Source organism: Pelodiscus sinensis, chromosome 6, assembly GCF_049634645.1.
Source record: "Pelodiscus sinensis isolate JC-2024 chromosome 6, ASM4963464v1, whole genome shotgun sequence".
NCBI classification, from domain to species: Eukaryota; Metazoa; Chordata; order Testudines; family Trionychidae; genus Pelodiscus; species Pelodiscus sinensis.
Window position 1 is genome coordinate 103,021,339 of NC_134716.1, and position 23,783 is coordinate 103,045,121.

Sequence of the window (23,783 nt, forward strand, 5' to 3'; positions counted from 1 at the left end):
ATCCTGGGATTGGAAGGATAATTCCATGCATGTCATGGAAGCACAAGAATAGGAGGTCACAGAGTGGACATTAAGGCTGACACGTATGATAGTGAGAAGATGGGATCTGGATCTAGACCAAGCTGCTTTCTATCTAGAAAGATGCCTGTCTATTAGATGCACCATTTTAGTAGGTGACCCACAAATAAAAATGGATCACTGGGCTGCACAGCGGGAAGTGAGAAGAGAATGCTGGAGACATAAGCTAAAACATTTTTATACACCCCACTTAGTTCATTAGCTGAGTTTTGAGCTCACCAGGATACTACAATATCTACTGGAAAACTATCTCAGGCCAGAACTGTCCCTAAGACTGTGACAGGGCATTCCCTCCCACGCTGAGCATGAGAGGGTTAAACCAGCTCTGAGGGCTGAGAAGGCTCCACTCCCTGAACCTTACTGAGCATGCCCAAGCTGTTGTGCTATAAAATAGAGCAGCCCAGCTCATTTGGGGCTTGTAGCCAGAGGGAAAGGATATGCCTTACCAGCTCCAGGCAAACCAAAGTGACTGCCCAAACGCTGAGGCACTACCACACAGGCTGGAGACTCGACACATCTAGAGGCTGCACAGGTTCCAGAAGCAAGTGGAAGTAGCCAGATCCCAGAGGAGGGAGGGGAGCTGGAGAGCCACCAGCAAACAGAAACATTTGAAGCAGGAAGCAGCACAGGGACGGTGATGGCTACAGGGTGAGTGAGCCGCCATTGGAGAGTCAGCATGTTGCAGCTGAATTTCCCTGCTGACTCAGTGGCTAGAACAAGCCACTAACAGGGCCCAAGGCTGGGGTCCAATGGAGAGGGAGGGTCTGGACCACCCCAACCTCCCACTGGGGGATGTAAATCTTTTCTCTATCTATGACCCCTTAAATAGACTCTGACCATTGGGTTGCATGGGAACTATTGAACTTTGCTGCCCTGCCAATAGGGGCTAGTTACAGACTTTGACTATTGGGACTGTCCTGTCAATAGGGGCTAGATACAGATTCTTACCAGGAGACTACAGGGAAGGATTAGACAGACTTTGGGTGTGTGAGATTGGAGACACCGGCTGGGGAGAAAGGGGGTGAATTCAAGCATGACAGGCATGAGGCAGGCACCCTCACCCTGTCCTGGATGAGCATGCAAACGGTGCTCAGCCATGTAACAAGGACCCCAAGTAAGTTTTTGCATTATTATTTTACACAGAGATTTTTGAAGTACATTAACTAATAATGATAATTTTTGGCCATAGGCTCCGGGCTAATTTGATCCCCAAATATGTGTCTCTTAGAAATGAATTCACCATCCACTCCAAGATGTATTAGTTAAGACCATGGAGAGTTTTTGTTCCTAAGGAGAATTAAGCAGATAGTATCCAGTATAGTAAGAGGGCTAAATTCTCTGTAAGCTGTGCAGCTTCATGACCCCGCAGCTGTTTTCTGAGCTCTGCTCAGAAATTCAGAGTTACCATGCATGCGGGGAGCTCAGCTGACCGGCAGAGGGAGTGGTGTCGTCTTGCTGAGCAAGCAACTAAATGGGGCTGCTCTGTACTTGAAACTCAGCAGCTTCTTGAGCAGGTAATAAAAAGTGAGATAAGGAGACAATAAGTGGCTGGGGTGGAAGGAGGGAAGGAGTGAGTAATTAATTAATTAATTAATTGGCTGAGGTGGAGTAAGAGGGGAGGAGAGTTTGGAGAGTCCCAGCTGTGCCTGGAGAGAGAGGCAGAAACTGAGCGCACTCAGGCTTCCTGGGATGGGGGAGGTAAGGGGCTGACTGCATGAACTAGGTGAGGGAAAGAGGAAGTGGTTGGGTGCTGGCATTGGAGTGAGTTGGAAGGGGGGAGTGAGTTTGTGCTGTGAAGTGGGCGAGGTGTGGATAATTTGTGTTTTAGCTGGGAATTAGGACGGGGCAGACTGCTGGTGCCTGCTAGTCTGGGAAACCGATTTTATCCCAGCTCCCACATAGGCTGAGAAGAGCAGATTGTATAGGGGTAGGTTGGAAGAAAAGAGGGTGGGTGGGTGCTGGCATGTATGCAGTGAGGTGAAGGTAGGGGCAGTTTGTTTGGGTGTCCCTGACTAGCTGCAGTCCTCTGGCTGGCTGGGTTGGAGGAGGGAGAAGAGGGAAAGCAGGCTGCACGGAGTGGGTGTGTGCCAGGACATTTGCATGACAGCATTTCAAACGAAGTTTACATTGGTGTTAATGACTTAAAGTAAGAAAGAAAGATTCTTTTAACAGAATTTTTTGGAGTGTTGCACATATCTAAAACTCTGATTTCAATGATTTTTTTTAAAGCCTTTGTTACTAATTAATACATGCGGTATTATATTACATTAAGACCAGACCTTTGCTATGTGGTAGAGTTCTGGCTCTTATGAGTCAGAAGTAGCAAGTACTAGGTTTGATGCTAGTCGTTTTGTAGGATGAAACCTTATTTGCAAGCTCTTGGAAAAAATGCATCTGTCTACAAACCCTGAAGCCAGGTATTAATTTGTTCTGGGGCTTTTACATATATGGGTGTATATGTTTGTATTGGTGGTGCACATCCACACACTACCTCAATATTGGTGTTGCACATAAGAAATGTCAATCCTCTCAAGGATAGAAAATGTTAGTGGGAATACTGTAGGAGGGTACATCGGAGTCAGGAAGAAATTTACTTCTGCATTATACCTTTGGCCTGATGCATTGTGAAATTTCTGGTTCAATTTTTGCCTTCCTTACAACTAGAACAGATGAGCCAGTTGTCCATTATATTATAGCAATTTCTATATTCAAAGAAAGAAAAGCAATTTAAGTCTGATTCTAGGTTGAGAATTGAAAGACTGTGTCTGTGTACATTCCTCCTCTGCCCTTTCCTCTATTCTTGAAAAATAGATAAGGGGAAAGTTTCACTGGGATTCAAAAGTCAACTTTCAATTGTACTTTGCAGTGAAAATCAATTTAAACATACTCTTGCATTGCATATCCCCAATGAGCCACTTTAAACCTTGCCCACATTTAGCAACAGGATCACCAACAAGAGAATAACCATCTCTGCAGGCGTAAACAACACTTTTCCCAACAGGATATGAGGAATCAGCATTCTGAAAGGAAATAAAGAGGGGAAGCTTTGAATGTGAAACAATAAGTCTGTAATAACCACTAAAATATCAAACTCTTTTTTGATTTCTAAGAAATCTGACAATTAACTGAGCAAATATAATCCTATGGTTTGCAAGATTTCACCTTTCTCTTCTGAGATAAAATAATACATGCAGGATGATAAATCATTGACTGGAAAAACAATTTGCAAAATACATGTTAGAGTACAATCCTTCAAACCTTACTCATGTAGGTAGACTCCATGAAGGCCATTACGTTTTAGATTTTTTTAAAAACTGATTCCTAGTAAATTTAAGGGAAAGGTATTTCTTGTGCATTTGCTAAAACTTACAGTACTGCTAACAGGGCCATCCTTACAAATTATGGGGCTCTACACAACTGAGAGCCCCCTAGCTTGGGGTCCAGGTGCTTCCCTCCCCCACCGGCCTAGTACGTGCTGGGAGCCTGGCCGCCTCGTGATTCCCCCTTTTTCCCTTCCCCACATAACTCCTTCCAGGGGTTGGTGATTTCCCCCCTCCCCCGACACTGCTTCCTTCATCCACCCATCCCCTGCAGCATACTGGAACTCAAGGGCTTCCCTGAGACTGGTGCAGTGCTGCAGAGGGTGAGAGCTCCTCTCTGCTCCTGGTCTGGTAGCAGGGAGGCCTCTGCTGCCTGAGAAGACCATGTTGGGGAGGAGGCAGGAAGGAGCCCTGCAGCAGCCACAAGCATACAGGTGTACACAACTGTGTAACGACACCTGAAAATGTGATGCCCTAAAATTATGGTGCCCCAAATTTTTGGCTGCCCTACACAGCCATGTATTTTGCGTATGCCTAGAGAGGGCCCTGACTGCTGTAAGTGTTAGCTATTTCTCATAGCAACCAAAAGAGTGCTAGGCACCTCACAGGATGGATAAGACACCATCGCTAGTCCACTTATAAGGTCTCTTGGTACTCTCTTATTAAATCATGTCTGATATTAGACCCAGTCCTGCCACTGAAAGCACTTGGACCCTTGTGCATATGCAGAGTCCTAGCTGGGACAAAAAGGTTGTGTCTACATTGGTGCGATCTTGTGCAAAAGGAACTGCTTTTGCGCAAAAACTTGTTGCGTGTCTACACTGGCCGCGAGTTTTTGCACAAGAATACTGATGTTCTAATGTATGAAATCAGTGCTTCTTGCACAAGAACTATGATGCTCCCACTCAGGAATAAGGAATAAACTGTTCTTGTGCAAGAGGCCAGTGTAGACAGGCAACATGAATTTCTTGCGCAAGAAAGCCCTATGGTTAAAATGGCCATCAGAGCTTTCTTGCACAAGAGAGCGTCTACACTGGCATGGATTCTCTTGTGCAAAAGCAAATCTCTTGTGCAAAGGCACATGCCAATGTAGACACTCTCTTCTGGAAGGGTTTTTGCACAAGAACTCTTCCTCAAGAGTTCTTGCGCAAAATCATGCCAGTGTAGACGTAGCTATAGAGTCTTCCAATGGTTAGAGCACATGACTTGGAATCAGGAGACCTGCATTCTATTCCTACTTCTACCACCAAATTTGCTGTGTAATGTTGAGCAGCTCACGTCACTTCTCTCTGCCTCTTTCCCTCCTACCCTTTGTCCATCTTGTCTATTTTAAATGTTAAGCTCTTTGAGGCATAGACACTCTTATTATGTTTTATACATGGCTTAGCACAACAGGCCCCTGATCTCTGCTGAAGGCTGTTGGTATTGCAGGTAATAAAGGTGAGGAAGGGGGAAGTTGTAAGTAAAATAAATCTTGGGTAACTTCTTATAAACTTAATCCCGGGGGAACATGCCAAAGATTTTTTCTACAGCATCATATTAAATGTATCAAGACTAATACAGAGTTGTAGGAGAACTACTATGAGTATATTTACTACAGCTCTACCACTGCAGCACAAAACAGAGCATAGAATGAGCAGTAAAAAGAACTTTTTTATAACCTACTTCAACAAATCCATTTTCCAAGAGCGGGGGAGGTGAGCAGAATTCTGTGGGGATTATGGACATATCAAAGCAGTGTGGTTCAATCAAACTGTAAAGTAAACATTTTAAGATAGTAAATATAATCACAAAGTTTAAGAGGGTTTTTTAGTCATTCTTCTAAAATACTGCTCTTCTCAGAGAAGCCCCTTTTCAGGGCCAATCTGCGTTCCCTTGTGTCATAATCAGACTAAACTCATTTATCATGAGTTTTTTGAGAGAGAATGTGAAGATTAGAGTGGAGTTAAGCCTATAGGTCCACTTCATATCAGGGTCATAGCTCTGGAATTTCACTCTTTCAGGTTTGAACAAACACAAAAACTTGATGTTTTGGTTCAGTCTAAGACACTGAATTTCTGTGACAGTTAAACAAATTACAAGTAATTTTGAGTCAAAATCATAAATAGTCATAAGAACGGCCATACTGGGTCGGACCAAAGGTCCATCTAGCTCAGTAGCCTGTCTGCCAACAGTGGCCAGCACCTGGTGCCCCAGAGAGTGTGGACCAAAGACAATGATCAAGCGATTTGTCTCCTGTCATCCCTCTCCAGCCTCTGACAAACAGAGGCCAAGAACACCATTTTATGCCCTGGCTAATAGCCTTTTATGGACCTAACCTCCATGAAATTATCTAGCTTCTCTTTAAACTCTATTATAGTCCTAGCCTTCACAGCCTCCTCTGGCAAGGAGTTCCACAGGTTGACTACACGCTGTGTGAAGAAGAACTTTCTTTTATTAGTTTTAAACCTGCTACCCATTAACTTCATTTGGTGTCCTCTAGTTCTTCTATTTAGGGAACTAATAAATAACTTTTTCTTTATCGGCCCTCTCCACACCACTCATGATATTATATACCTCTATCATATCCCCCTTCAGTCTCCTCTTTTCTAAACTGAAAAGTCCCAGTCGCTTTAACCTCTCCTCATATGGGACCCAGATCTCCCTCTTTGCATTTGAGCTCAAGGTGTTTCCGATCCACTTACCGAAAATGCTGCAACTCCTCATCCTCACATTGTCTGCTTTCAAACTGTTCTCCAATGCAGGATAACCCGCCACCACTAGGTGGTGGATTATTGCATGTTCGACTTCTTGTCTTTCTTCCTCCTGAGCAAGGACTCCAAGAGGACCAGCAACTCCACCTTCCATCAATTACTCCTGTATAATGTTAGAGTGAGACTTGACATTAGAGGTAAGTCTATTGCCCTTTTAGGGGCTGCTGGTACTCCTAAAAGCAGGAAACAACAATTAAAGGGATTGATGATCCCGAACGACTATCTTGGAGATGAATCCAAGATATTACTATCATGGATCTGATACTTTTCTTGCAATTTCAAAAGCCGTCTGAAGACAAAAGCCTGATTGCTTTCCATTCCTTAAGCAGACTTTCCCCCAGGGAGGGAATCTTTTGTTTATTCTCCCCATCCCCATAGAAAAATACCAGATTCAAGATGGATTCTAGTTCCAGGTGGCATGGTCACATGTCTTTCCAGGACCAACCACAGTTTGGGCTTATGGGAAAAACAAAACCATTTATAGAGCATTACCTTGAGTACCAAGCAATTATGTTTCTGGAGTATCAGTAATGGCCTCATTAGCACATTTAGACTTATAAAGAGAGCCACACTTTATATGTATAACTTCACATACAAGAATGGTACATGGACAAAAATAGACTATACACATTCAGCAGATTATAATTTTAAAGTTACAGTGTTGCATGAAGCATTTTTCATAAAGTGTCTTCAAGTTATGCATATTCATAAGCCAATTCTCACAAAGCATGGGGGGAGGGCTGTGATATTGTCATTGCAAGCAGAAAAGTATGCCTTAAACATATGAAATCTCAAAACAAAGAGTACATACCTGGCTGATCTTGTACGAGATATCCGAGTTCACAAGCTGTTCCAAACGTATACGGTTTGCAGAAACACAGGCACTCAGTTTCTACTATGGCAGGTTCACCACCATTTTGACAAGGCCGACATTTGCAGGGATCATTCTCACTCAGATACTCTTCAATGGCTAGTTTCAGGTAATGCCTTTTAACAGAGGCACAGGTCACTTCTTTTACCAGCTCATACAATGGTGTCAGCTAAAGGCAATAAACAGATAAATTTAAGTATCTTAAGCGTGTAGCAGTTTAATCGCACATTGGTTACATGCTATACTTGGAGTATTTATATTGTGTGGACAGCTCTCCAAAGAGGGAAAACTCTTCATCGATCTTTAATAGGAAAGATCAAATAAGGTCTCATTTACACTCAAAACCAATTCTGGGGATCATTTGTTAAAGTCACTTGCAGCTCAACTTATTGAAACAAAATTCAGCCATGGTTGTGTGAACTGGGTCTTACTAATGCTATGCCATGTAAAAAAACTATGCACTAACCAAAATCTCAATGTGAACCTCACCTGTTCACAAACTTGTATATTTTAAGCAATTGTAAGACTTGTTTCATTGTATAATGATTAAGATGATGGAAAAACAATACTTTGCACTTCTAGAACCTTTTCACAGAATTCTACACTTCCTGAGGTCACACTAAATCCCAAACTCATTCATAGAATTCATTCTTTTCATTTTAATCTCTGCCCCACTTTTTGAGCCCTGATATCTAAGCAGATGGATCCCTGTGCTCATACAGAGCAGTAGTGAAATGATTGGGGCCATGCATAAGGACAGGGATCTAACTTTACAAAATTCAGTGCTGAGTCAGAGCCTGGATTTTGATTTTGTAAAACTGCCAGTCATTGCTGTCCATTTTTTTCTCTCAGTCTGCTTTGCCTGTGCACATTTTTCTTATTTTCATTTTATAATGCAATCAGGTATGGTTACCAGATGGTTTTCAAAAAATACCAGACACACTTGATCTCAGATTGGGGGGATGGTGGGGTGTACCAACTGTCAGGGAGCATGGCTGGCAGGGAGGGGGCCGGGGGCAGGGCTGCCTGGGGTGGGCTTTGGGGGGAGGGAACCGGCAGTTGGGGAGCAGGGCTGGCCTGGGTGCATGCAGATCCCGGGGTGCTGCCCGTCCCACGCATGGTCCTGGCAGGGCGCATGGCCAAGTCCGGCCACGGGGATTCCATCCCATCCCAGCCCCGCCCCCCTCCTCTCTACTGTGTAGTTGCGTACTGCCTGGCTGGTAGACAATCTCATGCAGTGTGAGCTTGTCTACCAGCCAAGCAGTATGCCACTACGAACTGATATTCATGATGATGATAATAAAACTTACTTAATTAGAAAATATTGGACATTTACATGTCCGGTATTTTCTCAATTTGTTTCCTGGGAAGACAGCTCAAATACTGGACTGTCCGGTTTTAAACCGGACACCTAGCAACCCTACAATCAGGACACAAAATTATTGCCATTTACAACTGGTGCTGATTAACCCCTATATCTTAATCATTTCCCCACTTCAAATAAACCCATCTGTGTTAGAAAACTAGTATCAGGGCTTACCTTTTGTTTAATTATTTTGGGGTAGTATATCACTGATCCAGCCCAGAAGGAATATCTTTCATTATTTCCAGCAGGATTATTCAAATCTATATAAGCAAGGCCAGCAACCGCTGCTGGATTTCCTCCCTCTACATAGGGATCACCTTTAATCTGATTATGACTGCTTCCTACACATTCAGGGATGAGAAATACAGAAGAGCAGCATTGGTATGTTTTCATGTAGCCATAGAAAATCCACAATATAAGGCAAATAGCTGTGTGACCAATTAAAGGACACATTAGCAGAGAATTTAAGTACTCTATCGGGTGTATATTAGAATGGTAATAGCAGACTAAATACTGAAATGATGTATCCCAACCAGGGAAGGGCAAGGGCAGAAGTGCATACAGGGAAAACAGCTCTAGAACCATTCCAAGTCCTTACAGTGGAAATGCTACAGTGTGTAAAGAAGGTGTGCATCTTTTAGAAACCTACCTTCATCCCCTGCTCCTGCAGTGACTTTCTATGCAGATGGCCACAGCAACAGCTCAGAAAACAGTTCACAAGCCTAAGCTTTGTTTGCTCTTACAACACACAGCTCAGTTCTCAAGGTGGCCCCCTAGACCCACCAATGGATTCTCCTCACACTGAACTCACAATGAGCAGCAAGCAGGTGGTCTCCAGGTGAGGAAAAGAGCACATAACCCATGGAAAACAAATCCAACAGAAAACAGATAAGCATGAACAAGACGGTTAGGATGGGAAACTAGAGAGGGGATAAGGCAAGAGAAAGTGCATAGAAAAAAGTAGATATATAGGTCTGGATCAATGAAGGGACTAAGCCTTTGCAATGCTGAGGACTGTGATGCCTAACTTAGAAAATCACAGGAACAACACTGCAGTTCACAAAGCCTGAGGGTCACGGGTGGTGAATTATATGGGCTCGTGGTGCCTGTGCTTCAGCAATATTCAGAGCTGGGGGGCCTGCTCCAGCAATATTTGGAGCTGTATCTCTCCCCCAGCCCTGCCTGGAGCAGGCCCTGACTCCCCCCGACAATCAGTCGGACCGTCCCTGCTGTGCGCAGCGTTCAGTTGGCTCCCAGTTGCCGGCGTGTGCTGCCAGCTGCTGCTGCTGCCACCATGCACAGCATTTCCAGGTGAGTGAGAAGACGCCCAAGCGTGACGTCATGGCCTGGGACTTTAAAACTGCTCAGCATGGTTTGTGTCGCATGGCCTCGCTCCCGGTTCAGAGTCCGGGGACTTCTGTGGCCTGAGCGCAGACTCCGGCCCTGCAAAGTGGAAGGCAGAAGGTAGGGCAGGGCAGGGCAGGGGAAGGGGGAAAACTAGGGAGAAGGTGTGGGAGAGGAAGGGGCTTGTGTGGAGGGGAGGGGTGGGAGAGGAAGGGGCTTGTGTGGAGGGGAAGAGGGAGGGGGTGGGAGAAGAAGGCAATAAGGGTCAGCCTGGAGGAGAAACAAATGCCAGGGGGCCAAATGGAGACAATGAGGAAAAGGGCAGGAGGGGAAGTGTCAGTGGGAGGGGGGACAGGGTGATGCTGGGAGAGGCGAGGGTAAGGGCATTGGGGGCTAGAAGGGGGAAGGGGAGATGCTGGGAGAAGGCTTGAAAGAAGGGGTGGGCATGAGAAAGGTGGGGATGGAGCAAGTCATGTGTGAGGGCACAGAGGGGCATGAGAGGAATGGGGACAGAGAGCGGTGAGGGGGTGGGCATCAGGGAAAAAGAGGGCAAAGGGGGCAGTAAGGGAAGGAGGAGGCACCAGGAGGGTGCAGGGCTAAGGGAAGGTGCAGGTGCCAGGAGATTCTGGGGGTGAAGCAGAAGGGCAGACACCTGCAGGGGAGGGACCAGCACCAGAGGAGAGAGGCAGGGCAGGTATGTAGAAGGAGGTGTTAGAAGAGAGGATGATGCGGGGTAGCTCACATGATCAGAGTGGGGCTACTGGAGGAGTGGGCACAGAGAGGAGAGAAGGGCAAAGAGGGAAGAGAAGGTCTCAGGAGGGTTCAGGGCAGTGAGAAGGACTGGAGTCAGGACAGCAGAGGAGGGTGAGGAGTTGGGGGGCAGCAGGCACGAGGGGAGCTGATGGAGTAAGGGGAGAAGACATGGCAGCAGAGAGAAAAGGTAAAGATTTTTGAGATATTTATTAATAACTTGGTTGCCACAGTGGCACATCCAAACAAGCCCCATGAACTCAGTACTGGTGCACGACACAAAATTCATTCTGCTCATGGGAGGAAACTCTTAGGCTATGTCTACACTGGTGGCTTCTTGCACAAGAACATCTTGCACAAGGGTTCTTGTGCAAGAAGTCTTGTGCAAGAACATGTCCACACTGCCATGTACGAGCTGTGCTTTTGCGCAAGAGCATCCATGACAGTGTGGACGCTCTCTTGCGCAAGAAAGCTCTGATGGCCATTTTAGCCATAGGGGTTTCTTGTGCAAGAAATCCCTGCCGAGCATTCACACTGCCCTCTTGTGCAAGAGAGTTTACACCTGTTAGAAAAGAGCGTAGCTCTTGCGCAAGACGCCCTCTCTTACCCTGCCGTACTGTAAATTTCCTTGCTCAAGAGCAGGTGGGCAGTGTGGATGTTCTATGGGTTCTTGTGCATGAACAGCTGTACTTGCACAAGAAGCCGTGAATGTAGACATAGCCTTAGAGGGAACATTTTCCCCAGCCTTTCTGCCCCCGAGATAATGTCACACATTGGGTTAATGCAATTGCAGGATAGTTGCATAAGGAGGGATTGGTGGGGGCCAAACTAATCTTTGTTGGTAGGAGGATGGTGGGAAAAGTCCTTCAAGAGGGGTGATATGACACCTTTTACTTCTGGTCATGTATCCATCTTGCCCCGAGCGTGTTACTTCCAGAGGTGTGGTTAACAGGGGTCAGGGGCATGGTTAACCGGGGCCAAGGGGCATGGCTAATGAGGGGTCGGGGCGTGGTTAACAGGGGTCAGGGGATGTGGCTAATGGGGCACCACCAAAAATTATACAAACCTGCCTCACCTTCCTGAGGTAGGTGCCCTGCAGAAGGCATGAGAAGAATCAGGCACCTAGGAATGCAAACATCTAGTTCGGCCTCCTGCCAGCCTTAACAGATGTGAGTCTAGCCTGCTGTTAAACACTTCCAGTGATAGGGATTCCACATGCTCCCTTGGAAAACTGATTCTAAAGCTTAACTGCCCTTATACTTAGACATTTTTTCTTAATAGCTCCTTTGCTGGAGATAAAGGCAATTACTACTTGTTCTTCTCTTTATAACAGACCTTAACATAGTTGAAGACTGTTAGCAGGTGCCCCCACCCATCAATATTTTTTTCTCAAGATTAAATAAATCCAAGTGTTTTTAACTGGCCTCAGAGGTCAAGTTTTCTAAACCATTATCATTTTTGTTGCTCTCCTCTGCACTTTTTCCAGCTTGTCCACATCTCTCCAAAAGTGCAGCATCCAAAACTGAACACAGCTCTCCAGATGAGGACTCATGAGTGCAAGTAGTAGAGTGGCTAAATTACCCCACACACCCCATCTTACACACAACTCCTTTTAATATACCTCAGAATTATATTTGCCTTTTTCACAACCACGTTATGTTGTTGGGTCATTTTCAATTTATGATCCACTACAATCTCCAGAAACCTTTTAGCTACAGCCTAGTTAATTATTCCCCACTTTATATTTGTGCCTTTGATTTTTTTTTTCTTCCACTTGTAGTACTTTGCACTTAACAAAATGAAATTCAATAAAGTCGACCTTAGACCAACTCTCCAATTAAAGGTCATTTTGAATTCTCATTTTTGACATATCCTGAAATCTCTGTATCATGGAATCACTTACCTGAAGATGATCTTAACACCTCATTCAGTTTTGTGCAGGTGGTTTTTTTCTTTTTTATGAAGAGAAAACGCTTACTTGATGTTGTACATTGGCGCATGTCTAGAATACTCAAATCTGGAAAGAAATAGATCCAGTCACCTGTAGGCTGAAAATTAATTTCTGATTTTGGATTCCTTCGTGGTGCTCCCATTGACTTTAGGCAGAAAACAACTGCAATATTTTTTTTGAAGGAGGGGACAACTAAAAAGCAGTTCTAATGTTAAGGGGTCACAGTAATTAGTAGCAATCCAAGGACAATGCCTAAGGATACTGGCAGAAAGCTGGAGGATGTATTTGTGTATATTTTATTTCCTTTTTTTCGATTTATCCCTTTACTCACCCCCACCAATGGGCCCCCCCCCCACACCCAGCATTGGTTGTATCTTTGAGTGCCATCCTATGTGCAGTTTTGACCTTTGCTTTATTTTTATTTTGCTCTGCTTTTGCTAGAGATGACCTTTAAGAAAACCTCATATCCAAACACCTCTGAATTTTGGGGCTATTCAAAATCCAAACCAGGATTAGGATCCAAATTTTGCAAATGGTGTTTTAAATTTATAGTGCATAGAACCAAACGTATAATAGGCTAAAATCCAAATGTCCCTGAACTTTGAGTGTTCAAAACCCACATCAGGATCTAAAAACAGCTGTGTGCGCCCATCTCTAGCATATTATTAATATGGTGACTGGTGAGAAAGCACTGCATGTCTTTTTTTTTTTTTTTTTAATTATTAGCTGGGAGGATCTAGGCAAGTATTTCTTCACTTGTACATTCTCTGTTCACTGTAACATACTCTAGTACTCTACCTTCTGTTTTCATTTTTTCAGTATCCATATAAAAGAGAACTTTATAATGTCCTCCCAGAGATCCAGAGTGCAGGAAGTGAGTACCAAAATGTTCAATTAATCTCCGGTATGCACTATATTCATAGACAGCTGGAAGGTTGGCAAGCTCTTTCCAGAATGGCTCCGTAAGAGTTAGAAATTCTGGGCGATTATTAATGAATTGTGCAACTTCCACATCATTCTCAACAACCATTAAATGGTTACTCTAAAAAGATGAAAATAAATCAGTCATACAGCTATTTAAAAATGGAATGGCTTCTGCCAATCAGCTCATCAGGATTCTGTACTTGCTAATGGACAATAGTTTTCACATATGTTCATTATGTTACCCCTACGTTCTGATTCACTTTTGTCCTGAGTACTTATCATGTATGTATGGCTCTTGTGATAAGGTAATTTTGTTTGTTTAAGAGACTGGATTTTTCTTTTCCTTTGGTTTTCCCTTTGAGGCTCTGTTCTTTCTCCTGTAATGGGTTTTCCTGTTTTGTGTGATAGGACCATCTGAGTGAATGTGATATGACTACTGTGGGAAGTAGACAGTCATTTTCTTTTTAATAACTGCAGCTTTCGTTCTTCACTCTCCACCTCCCCAGAACTTCAAACGAACAAATAGGTAAATGCATATTCCTGCATAATTAGGGAAGCTGCAGCAACCCCTACCTTGAAATAATTTCCATTATAGAGAGGGTTTACAGTGTGCTTCAATGGCTCTCACTTCCCCCATTGTAAAAACTGTTCCAGCACCCCTGTATTTCTGTGTAAAAATTGGTTGCCAAGCATGAGCTGGCTAGCAGAGCATGATTGATAAGTTCAGCTGGAGACAAAAGTACTACAGTTCAGAAAACAGAGACACCTGTAAATTCTCTTTTCTTTGCACCCTAGTGCAAAGTCTGGAGCAGGCTTTCCATGGTTTTATAAGTACCCCACTCATCTCTTTTTGTGACAACTCAGAACTAGTTAGCCACCTGCTCACAATAAATATGGCCTTCTCAGCTTTTCTTCCAGTTAAAGAAGTATTGTACTGAATTTATTAATCTCTTCATAGGTAAACGGTGTACACATTTCTGTGTAATAACATAAAAATGGTTTCTGAAACTTGATAGCAATCAGATATGTGCTAAAAACATATAAGTCTTCAATTAGCTAAAATCTGAGTTTTAGTCCAAGATACTAACATAACCTCAAACAGGAAGCACTCAAGGCATTGAATTAGCACTTGCCTATAATTTTGACTTAAAATAAAGCTTTCTTTTTTCATAAAGGATTAAGTAAAGTTCTCAGTTGAGTTCAGTTCTGAAATAGTTTGTCTTGCAGGTAGGCTATAAAATTTTAACCCTTCATTGTAGAATATTTTTAAATGCCTTTATATACTGAAGAAAGTAATAAGGTGAAAAGAAAACAATATTTAATTGAACTGTTTGGAATAAAATTATCAGCATGGAAAATATTAATCAGTTATGAAAAGAAGCCAGTGAGTTTATTACTCTATAGCAAAAGCAGTCAACAAATCAAATAAACAGATAAACAGCAATTACAATAGCAAAAAATAAACTAACATAAACCAGCCTAAGTTGCACCAAAAGTGCCAGGATAAGACCAAAAAAAACTGTCATGAGTGCTCAAATTATAAAACAATATTGAGGCTTTAATCAGTCATGGAAAATTTTAAAGCACAAAGACAGTATATACATACCTTTTTGCTACTTTCCTCATGTGTTTTTTTGGAATAGTGATGGCCACTTTTTGAGATTACCTGTCTTTCTGTGTCTTTCATATAAGACCAACTACTGTTGTAAAACTCATAGCTAAAATCATTCTGAATTTTCACCTAGAAAAAGGAAAATGCAGTCCTTTATAATGGCAATTAGATGCACGTGCACTTCCTGGCACAGAGAGACTTTGAAGATTTCTTTGGGTGAATACATTCCAAGTGCTGTAGGAATACAGGATAATCAAACATTTTTGTAGAAACACAATAGTATGTAAGTGGATTAAAGGACAGACCCTGTTCCAGCTGAAATCAATGGGAGCAGGATCAAGCTTGTTAATGATTTGACAGTGAACAAAGCATCCCTCTGGCTATGTCTACACTGCCATTTTTTTTTGGCAGAAGATATGCAAATTGCACTCATTTGCATATCTTCTGCCGATCCGTTTTGCTGAAGCCGTTTTGCCACTAAAAAGCCCTGTATAGACAGGGCCATTTGTCAGGGAAAAAAAACATTTTGCGCAAGATCCTGTAAACTTCATTTTTTGAAGAATAAGGGATCTTGCGCAAAAGGGAGGAGGGGAGTTCCGGCAAATGGCTCTGTCTACATGGGGCTTTTTAGTGGCAAAACCTTGTCCACAAAATGGATTGGCAGAAGATATGCAAATGAGAGCACAATTGAGTATCTTCTGCCGAAAAAACCCAGCAATGTAACATAGTCTTAGAGGGATGTAATATTTGTCTGCAAACATCCTAAGAGGCGTATGCATGCTATACTTCTAAAGAATGAGCAGATGCAAGAGCTGCTCATGGTCATAGGAAACCAAGTGAGGACAGACCCAGGCACTCAGTCTTCATCTCTTAAGGCCAAGCCCTTACTATCTCTACCATGCTTTGGCCCTCATCTTGAAAACATTTATGCACATACTTGACTTTAATCTTGTGAATACTCCAATTGTTGGGTAATAATCTTCTCTCTGAAGCCCTCAGTGAGTTGAACACATTCCATGGGCACAGAACGCTTCCATTGAATTAAAGGAGACGTAGGATGAAGACTTTGACCTAAGCAATAACATTTGGGGTTCTGTTCCTTTCTTCTAGTGATAAATCCTCCACTTAATGGTTATTAAAACTACAAAACATATATTCAATTTTCTAGGAAGATATAAACTTAACTCTCAGCAGATGCATTAGTTAGATTCTTGCCTGGTGTAACTTGACATAACTTCATGGACTTTGATGGAGTTAAGCCAAGTTTTGCTAGCTAAGGATCTGGCACGAGATCTCCAAAACTGCTTTTTTGCTGTTGGCAATCCTATTGCTTAAAAACATAGGCTGTTCAGGGACAATTTCCCAGCTCAGTGCAGTTCAATGGTGCTAATTGCTCCTCTGTCTGGATTTAATCCTTTCTGATGTATTGTGCATTGCCTTCTCCTTGGGGTTGGCTGAGTGAAGGAGCTACCAGCTAACTGAACCAACAGACTAGAAAGTGTGTTTGCCACAAGGAACTCTTCCCAGGAAGACTGTCACCTCCATGAAACTTTTCATACTTTGCATTATTCTCACAGGTCTAAACAGGACTCCCTAACCAAAGGTATAGTAAAGAAAACCTACTTGGAATGTGTAGGCAAGAAGGCTTTCACTCAGCCTGTAGTATTCTCTCTGATCACCACTAAACACCTTTCTGCACTGTCCACCAAAACTTGCAGTATGTATAACTTTTCCCCTTGTCTCTCCAGTAATGGCATCAAAGCTGCAAGAGAAAAAATACACAGATAGCTTAAGGCAACAGAGTTGCTCACAGGAAACCATGGTCAACAGGATGTGAAAACTGATATAATTGAATTGTGTTATATGGGCATTTAACAATCAAAAATGGACTTAGGGCCTTAGTGTAGGCAGTTTACCCTGGTCTACACTAGGAAGTTATTTCGAAATAACTCCCCTTATTTCAAAATAACAAGTGGAGCATCCACACTACCAAGCTTGTTCTTTTGAAATAAGAGGCTGGTTATTTTGAAATAACCCGTGCTTCCACGAGGAATAAAGCTTATTTCAAAATAGTTCTTTCAAAATAGCGGTACTGCGGACGCTCCACTGCTGCTATTTCGAAATAACTGCTCCCCAGAGTCATTCAAAGTAATTACTCCTCCGTGCTAAGTCAAAGTCCACATTAAGGGTAAGCCTACACTGCACACCTATTCTGAAATAAGCTCTTCCAGAATTCCTAAAACTGAAATACTACCTGCATAAGTGAAAAAACAGATTGACAGACCCAAAAGAGAAAATAACAGAACTCCACTTGTTATTGCCCACAGTCCACAATTCAGACTCCTTTATACACAATCTACAACCCATCTTGGAAAATGATCCCTCACTCTAAGGCCTTGGGAGAAAATCCTATTCTCACTTACAGACAACCCCCCAATCTGAAACGATTTATTTCCGGTAACCATGCCACATAACCACATCATAAGCATCCAGGAACCCAGCCTTGCAACCAACCACGGTGCCAACTCTGCCCACATATCTATACAAGCAAATTCATCACTGGAGTCAACAACATAAGCTACCAAATCAAAAGGTCATTTGACTTCACATCCAGTAATTCGATCTATGCCAGCAATGCCCCACTGCTATATATATTGGACAAACTGGAAAGTCCCTCTGGGAAAGAATCAATGGACACAAATCAGATATACATAAAGAGAACATACAGAAACCTGTTGGGGAACACTTTAATCTTCCTAATCACTGTTTAAAAGATCTTCAAGTGGCTGTCTCGTCACAAACCAATTCTACTAGCCAAATGCAGAGAGGCGTTGGAATTAAAATTCATCCGCAAATTCAATTCTCATGCTCATGGCCTCAATTGTGATGAGGGATGGTTGGGACATTATCAGCCTAACATTCAATGAAGGTGCCAACAGCTCTTTGTGTAGATTCCTGTGTTAGGAAGGGTACTGTCTATTGACTTTGATTCTTATCTGCTTTGTTTTAATTACCCAATCTTCAGGTGCTTACTGATTCCCAGTTCTGCCTTCCTGTTTTTCCCTTTGATATTTCCATACCCTCTGCTCCTTGTTTCCTGCCCCTCCTTCCTTTCCTCTCTCCCCCACCCTCTTCTCCCCTATTTATTTTAGGTCTGCACATCCTAAACTCAGAACTCTGGTCATCTGAAGAAGTGGACTGTGCCCACAAAAGCTCATGATACCATCTACATGTTTTTGTTAGTCTATAATGTGCTACCAGACCATTTGTTAGTTTGTACAGGACAAACTTAAAAAACATCTCGGCTACCCTCTGAAGTTTCTATTCTACAATAGTTATTGTGAAATAACTTATTTTGAAATAGCACATCTACACAGCAGAGAAGCCTCAAAATTAGTCCGAGGCAGGCTTCCCTAACGTAGACGTGCTATCTTGATTTAGAGCCCCAGAAAGCACTGGGGAGGAATAACATAGAATGGCCCTGGTGAGGGGCTTTTTCGAAATAGCTCTACACATGCCTTATTTTGAAATAGCTGTTTCGGAATAGGTGTTATTCCTTGTAGAATGAGGTTTAGAGATTTCAAGATAATTTCAAAACAACAGACTGCTTATCTTGAAATAACAGAATGGCTGTGAAGTCACTTGCATTGTTGTTTCAAAATAATGACAGGTACCTAGAAATAATGGTGCAGTGTAAATGCATCCTGAGGGAATTTCTTCATCATCATCCACAACTATGGTCTCAATGCCCATTGGTGTCAGATGCCTCCCTCACTATTTACTTCCATCTTTCCCTGTCCAATGCGGAGTGGCTTTGGTGTGGAGCTAGTCTGCAGAAACTATCTACTATATCATCTACCCATTCTCTGTGGGGTCTACCTCTCCTATTTGAACCATCCATTATGCTGAATATCAAGGTCTTGACTTTTTGCTCATCATTCATTCTGCAGATATGCCCGAATAGCTGTAGCTTCTGCTGTATAACCTTCTGCAGTAGGTTCTCTTTTGGCTATATCTTCCTTTTATAATTCCTCGTTGGTGACCTTCTGCATCCATCCTATTCTCAGGATCTTTCTATAACAACTCATCTCAAATGCCAATATCCTTCTCTTCGAATCTTTCGTTATCACCCATTTCTCGCATCCATACAACAAGCTGCTGAATACACACGTTTTCAAGACACTTAGGAAAGAAGCTAAACTAATTGCTTTGCTTTCCCAGATCTTAGCCATCGCCTTCAAACTCGCTCTTGCTTTTGCTATTCTAGTCGCTATTTCCTTCATACGGTCTAGATCATACATCATGTTGCTCCCCAAATATGTGAACTTCTCTATGTTCTCTAGTTTGATCCCATCTACACTGATCTTCCTTCCTATTTCCTTATCTCCAAATACCATTGTCTTTGTGTTATTGATATTCATAATCAGTCCGTATTGCTTCCCTTCCTCATTTAGCACCTGCATCTTCTCGCTAACTTCTCTTCATCTTCCTCAATGATAACTATATCATCCATGAACCTCAAGTTGTTAATTCTCATCCAGTGCACTGATATCCCTTCTACCTCTTCCTTGATCTTGTCTATCACCCTCTCTAAGTGTGTGATGAAGATATTCGGCAATATCAGATCTTTGTCTTGTACCTCTACTCATTCTAAACCAACTTCCCAACTCTCCGCACATTCTCACCGCTGCCTCCGCATTATCGTTGATATCCTTCAACAACCATATCCGTCTACTATCCACTCCGTACGACTCCAACACCACCCAGGTCACTTTCTGATCTATACTGTCAAATGCCTTCTGAAAATTGACGAAGCAAATGTAGATATTCTTGTTCATTCATCGAGCTTTCTCCGCTATCAATCTTAATGCCAATATCTGCTGTATGGTACTTCTATCTTTCCTGAATCCCTCTTGCTCATCCACTAGATGTTCTTCTATCTGCAGTCTCAATCTCTCCATCAGTATAATCATCAGCACCTTGCCTAGATAACTCGTTAGGGCAATCGTTCTATAGTTCTTGCACTCCAACGCGCTTCCTTTCTTGTGTATTGTCACTAGCACAGATCTTGTCCATTAAGTGCCTTCCCTTCTTTCCATGCTATATTATATAGTCAGTGTATTTCCCGAATCAGACTTTCTCCACCGTATTTGATCATCTCTCCGGTGATCTTATTTCCAGGGCTCTTGTTGTTCTTTAGTCATTTCACTGCTCTTTCTACTTCCTCCTTCAAAATATCGGTCTTGCTCTTGATACTCAGTGGTGATATCTTTCAGTTCTTCAATCAGTCTGTCTGAGACACTTGGGTCCAACTGTGCTTTGTACAGATTGGTACAATATCTCGTCCATCGCTGCACAACTTTCTCCTTGTTCATGAGCACCTTGTCGTTCTCATCTTTGCCATCTGCTTCGGCTACCACTTCCTATTAATATTCCTAATCATCCTATACACCTCCCTGATCTTACACTCCTCATAATACCTCTTTATATCTTCACACAGCTCCTCTAACCATTTCACCTTTTCCATTCTGGCCAATTTCTTTTACTTCATTGCATTTCACTCTATATTGCTGTTCTACCCTCTGTGAGACATCCCTTCTGATCTTCAATGTTCTCTTCTCTTGGACCAACTTCAGTGTCTCTTGCATAATCCACTTCTTATTGATCTTCTCTTCTTCCGGAAGTGTCTTCTCAATTGCTTCTTCTATCACCAAGGCTATCCCTTCAACTCTTTTATCTAGGTCTTTCTCTGTGCCCACATTCCTGATCTTCTCTTTGAGCACTGCTCTGTATGCATTCCCTATTTCTTCCTTACCTAGCCTCGCCACGTCTCTTCATTTCTTAAACTGTCTTATACTTTCTCTTAAGTTTCATATTGATGTTTGCAATCAACATGGATTCCCAAACTGGGGGGCATGGCCTGCTGGGGGGCATTAAGAAATTCCAGGGGAGGCACGAGGTGACCCGTCTTCCCCCTTCCCCCAGCTGCTATTTTTGGCCAGTCCCCCCCCCCCCTTTTTTTTTTTTTTTTTGCTTAAGTTTTGCTTCTATGGGGGGAGAGGGAACAGTGTGAAGGTGTCTCAAAAATCAAAAAGGGGGTGTGATGCCAAAAAGTTTGGGAACCACTGCACTAGACTGTGGTCCGAGTCCATATCCGCTCCTTGGAAAGTTCGGCACTGCTGTACTGATGTTACCCATCTTCTTCTTATCAAGATCATATCTATCATGTTCTTGGACTTCCCATCATTCGATTACCATGTCCACTTCCTACAGTCCTTTTGTTGGAATCTCATGTTGCAGCTCAGCATATCATGCTCCTTGTTTATCTGGGCAATGTCCTAGCCGGCATCTTTTATCAGTTAGTTGTACTGGCATCAGATTTCATTCGTATTGTTGTTTTACGATCAGCGCATCAACACTCCTCTGACCAATGCTCCTCCTTTATCCAGGCTTGAGACTGGCATGAAACCCCTAGACTCTACATGGCAGAGTTTAAGGGAGCCTGCCTCACACTAATTTCGAGGCTTCCCTGTAGTATCAACATGCTATTTAGAAATAGTTATTTTGGGACACGCTATTTAGAAAGTTATTTTATAATAAACAAGTTATTTCGAAATAATTTCCTGGTGTAGACGTGCCCTAAGTTAGTGAGCACCAATTTACTGATACAGGCAGTCCCCGACTTACGCGGATCCGACTTATGTCGGATCCACACTTACGAACGGGGCTTTCTCGCCCCGGAGGTCGAGGTGGCGGATTGCTACCTGCGAGCTCCAGGGCGAGAGAGCCCCGTTCATAAGCTGCTCCGGTGCCCCTGGTCTGCTGGAGACCGTCTCCAGCAGACCAGGGGCACCGGGTGGGTTCCTGCTTCTGGGGCTTTGCCAAAGCAAAGCCTCAGAAGCGCGGGAACCCGCCGCGGCTGCGGCTTCAGTCCCGGTGCCTGTGGTCTGCTGGGGACGATCCCCAGCAGACCACAGGCACCGGGACTGAAGCCGCAGCCGCGGCGGTTCCCCGCGCTTCTGAGGCTTTGCTCTGGCAAAGCCTCAGAGGCGCGGCACCCCCCTGCCGCTGCGGCTCTGCTCCCGTGTCCCTGGTCTGCTGGGGGGGGGGGGGGGCGCAGCTAGTGTGCCTCCCTCCCCCCCCCAGCAGACCAGGCTTTTGTTTTGGACCCTGGGGCAGAGCAGCTGGGGCGCTGCCGATTGGTCCTGCAGCGCCGCTCTGGGCACTACTGGACCAACCCGGCAGCACCCCAGCTGCTCTGCCCCAGGTCCTGATTCAGCCGCTGCTGGTCAGTTTCAGCAGTGGCTGAATCAGGACGCCTGGGGCAGAGCAGCTGGGGTGCTGCTGGGTTGGTCCAGTAGCGCCGAGGAGCGGTGCTACTGGAGCAACCCAGCAGCACCCCAGCTGCTCTGCCCCAGGCGTCCTGATTCAGCCACTGCTGAACTGACCAGCGCTGACTACAGGAAGCCCGAGGCAGAGTTGCTCTGCCCCAGGCTTCCTGGAATCAGCCGCTGATCAGTTTCAGCAGCAGCTGACTTGGGGAAGCTTGGGGTTCTTAAGTTGAATCTGTATGTAAGTCAGAACTGGTGGTCAGTTTCAGCAGCAGCTGAATCTGGACACCTGTTCCGACTTACATACAGATTCAACTTAAGAACAAACCTACAGTCCCTATCTTGTACGTAACCCGGGGACTGCCTGTATTTGAAATGGGAGTGTGCCAGTATGTACAATACAACATTTATTGTTTCTAAGAAGTCATAGATTTGTTTTAAAATGCTACAAAAATACAACTTAATTAGCACAGATGTCGGTATAACATGAGATGGGATCTGCAGAGTAGCTCACCCAGCTCCTGTAAGTTCTGCATTAGGAGGCATTTTATCAATGTCGCAAGCTGGTCTGCTCTCTTCACACTGATCCTCATCAGCACCATCTTGCTCACAATCCTGGTCTCCATTGCATACCAGGGATTTACTAATGCATTGACCTAAAACCAAAACAAAAATCTAAGAGAAAGGGGGAAATGTAGGATTGTCCATGTGGATACAGATGAAATCAAAAACATGTTAATTAGTCAATGTAATCACATGTCCTCATTTTGTGAGGTTAAGATTAAAAACAAGCTGAATAAAAACTGTAAACTCAAGAAAAACTTGGATTAAGGAGCTTGCCTCTGTGACCCATATATCACTGGAAGATCAGAGTTCAAATTCTGTTTTTCTCCCTCTGAGGGTACGTCTAAACTACATGGCTCCATAAACGGAGCCATGTAGATTTGTTTTTTTGGCAAAGGCAAATGAAGCTGCGATTTAAATGATCGCGGCTTCATTTAAATTTACATGGCTGCCGCGCTGAGCCAACAAACAGCTGATCAGCTGTTTGTCCGCTCAGCGCGCTAGTCTGGACACTCCTCTGCCGACATCAAAGCCCTTTGTCGGCAGCCCCGGTAAACCTCATCCCACGAGGAATAACGGGGCTGCCGACAAAGGGCTTTGATGCAGGGGAGCGTCCAGACTAGCACACTGAGCGGACAAACAGCTGATCAGCTGTTTGTCGGCTCAGCGCGGCAGCCATGTAAATTTAAATGAAGCCGCGATCATTTAAATCGCAGCTTCATTTGCCTTTGCCTAATTATCTAATCTACATGGTTCTATCGATGGAGCCATGTAGTCTAGACACAGCATGATAGTGAACACTGTCTCTAAAAAAGTGACATGTGAATTGAACTGAGGGCATTACTGAACGTTATAAAAATACAGCGCAGCTTACTGGTGTGTATACACTAGAATGCAGCCTTAAATTGCATGATCACAT

At 43.6% G+C, this 23,783-nt stretch overlaps 1 protein-coding gene across 2 annotated transcripts in view; it reads right to left on the bottom strand.

Moving 5' to 3' along the window:
- C7 (complement C7) overlaps positions 1-23,783 on the bottom strand; it is a 42,829-nt gene that overhangs the window by 14,498 nt on the left and 4,548 nt on the right. For both annotated transcript variants that reach the window (XM_006139492.4, XM_006139491.4), the window contains exons 5-14: positions 22,815-22,956; positions 16,593-16,731; positions 14,964-15,098; positions 13,232-13,475; positions 12,386-12,499; positions 8,563-8,729; positions 6,963-7,191; positions 6,083-6,254; positions 5,064-5,151; positions 2,966-3,098 (exon numbers count right to left, since the gene is read on the bottom strand). In XM_006139492.4, coding sequence (XP_006139554.2) covers positions 2,966-3,098; positions 5,064-5,151; positions 6,083-6,254; positions 6,963-7,191; positions 8,563-8,729; positions 12,386-12,499; positions 13,232-13,475; positions 14,964-15,098; positions 16,593-16,731; positions 22,815-22,956 — 1,563 coding nt within the window. The remainder of the gene's footprint in view (positions 1-2,965; positions 3,099-5,063; positions 5,152-6,082; positions 6,255-6,962; positions 7,192-8,562; positions 8,730-12,385; positions 12,500-13,231; positions 13,476-14,963; positions 15,099-16,592; positions 16,732-22,814; positions 22,957-23,783) is intronic.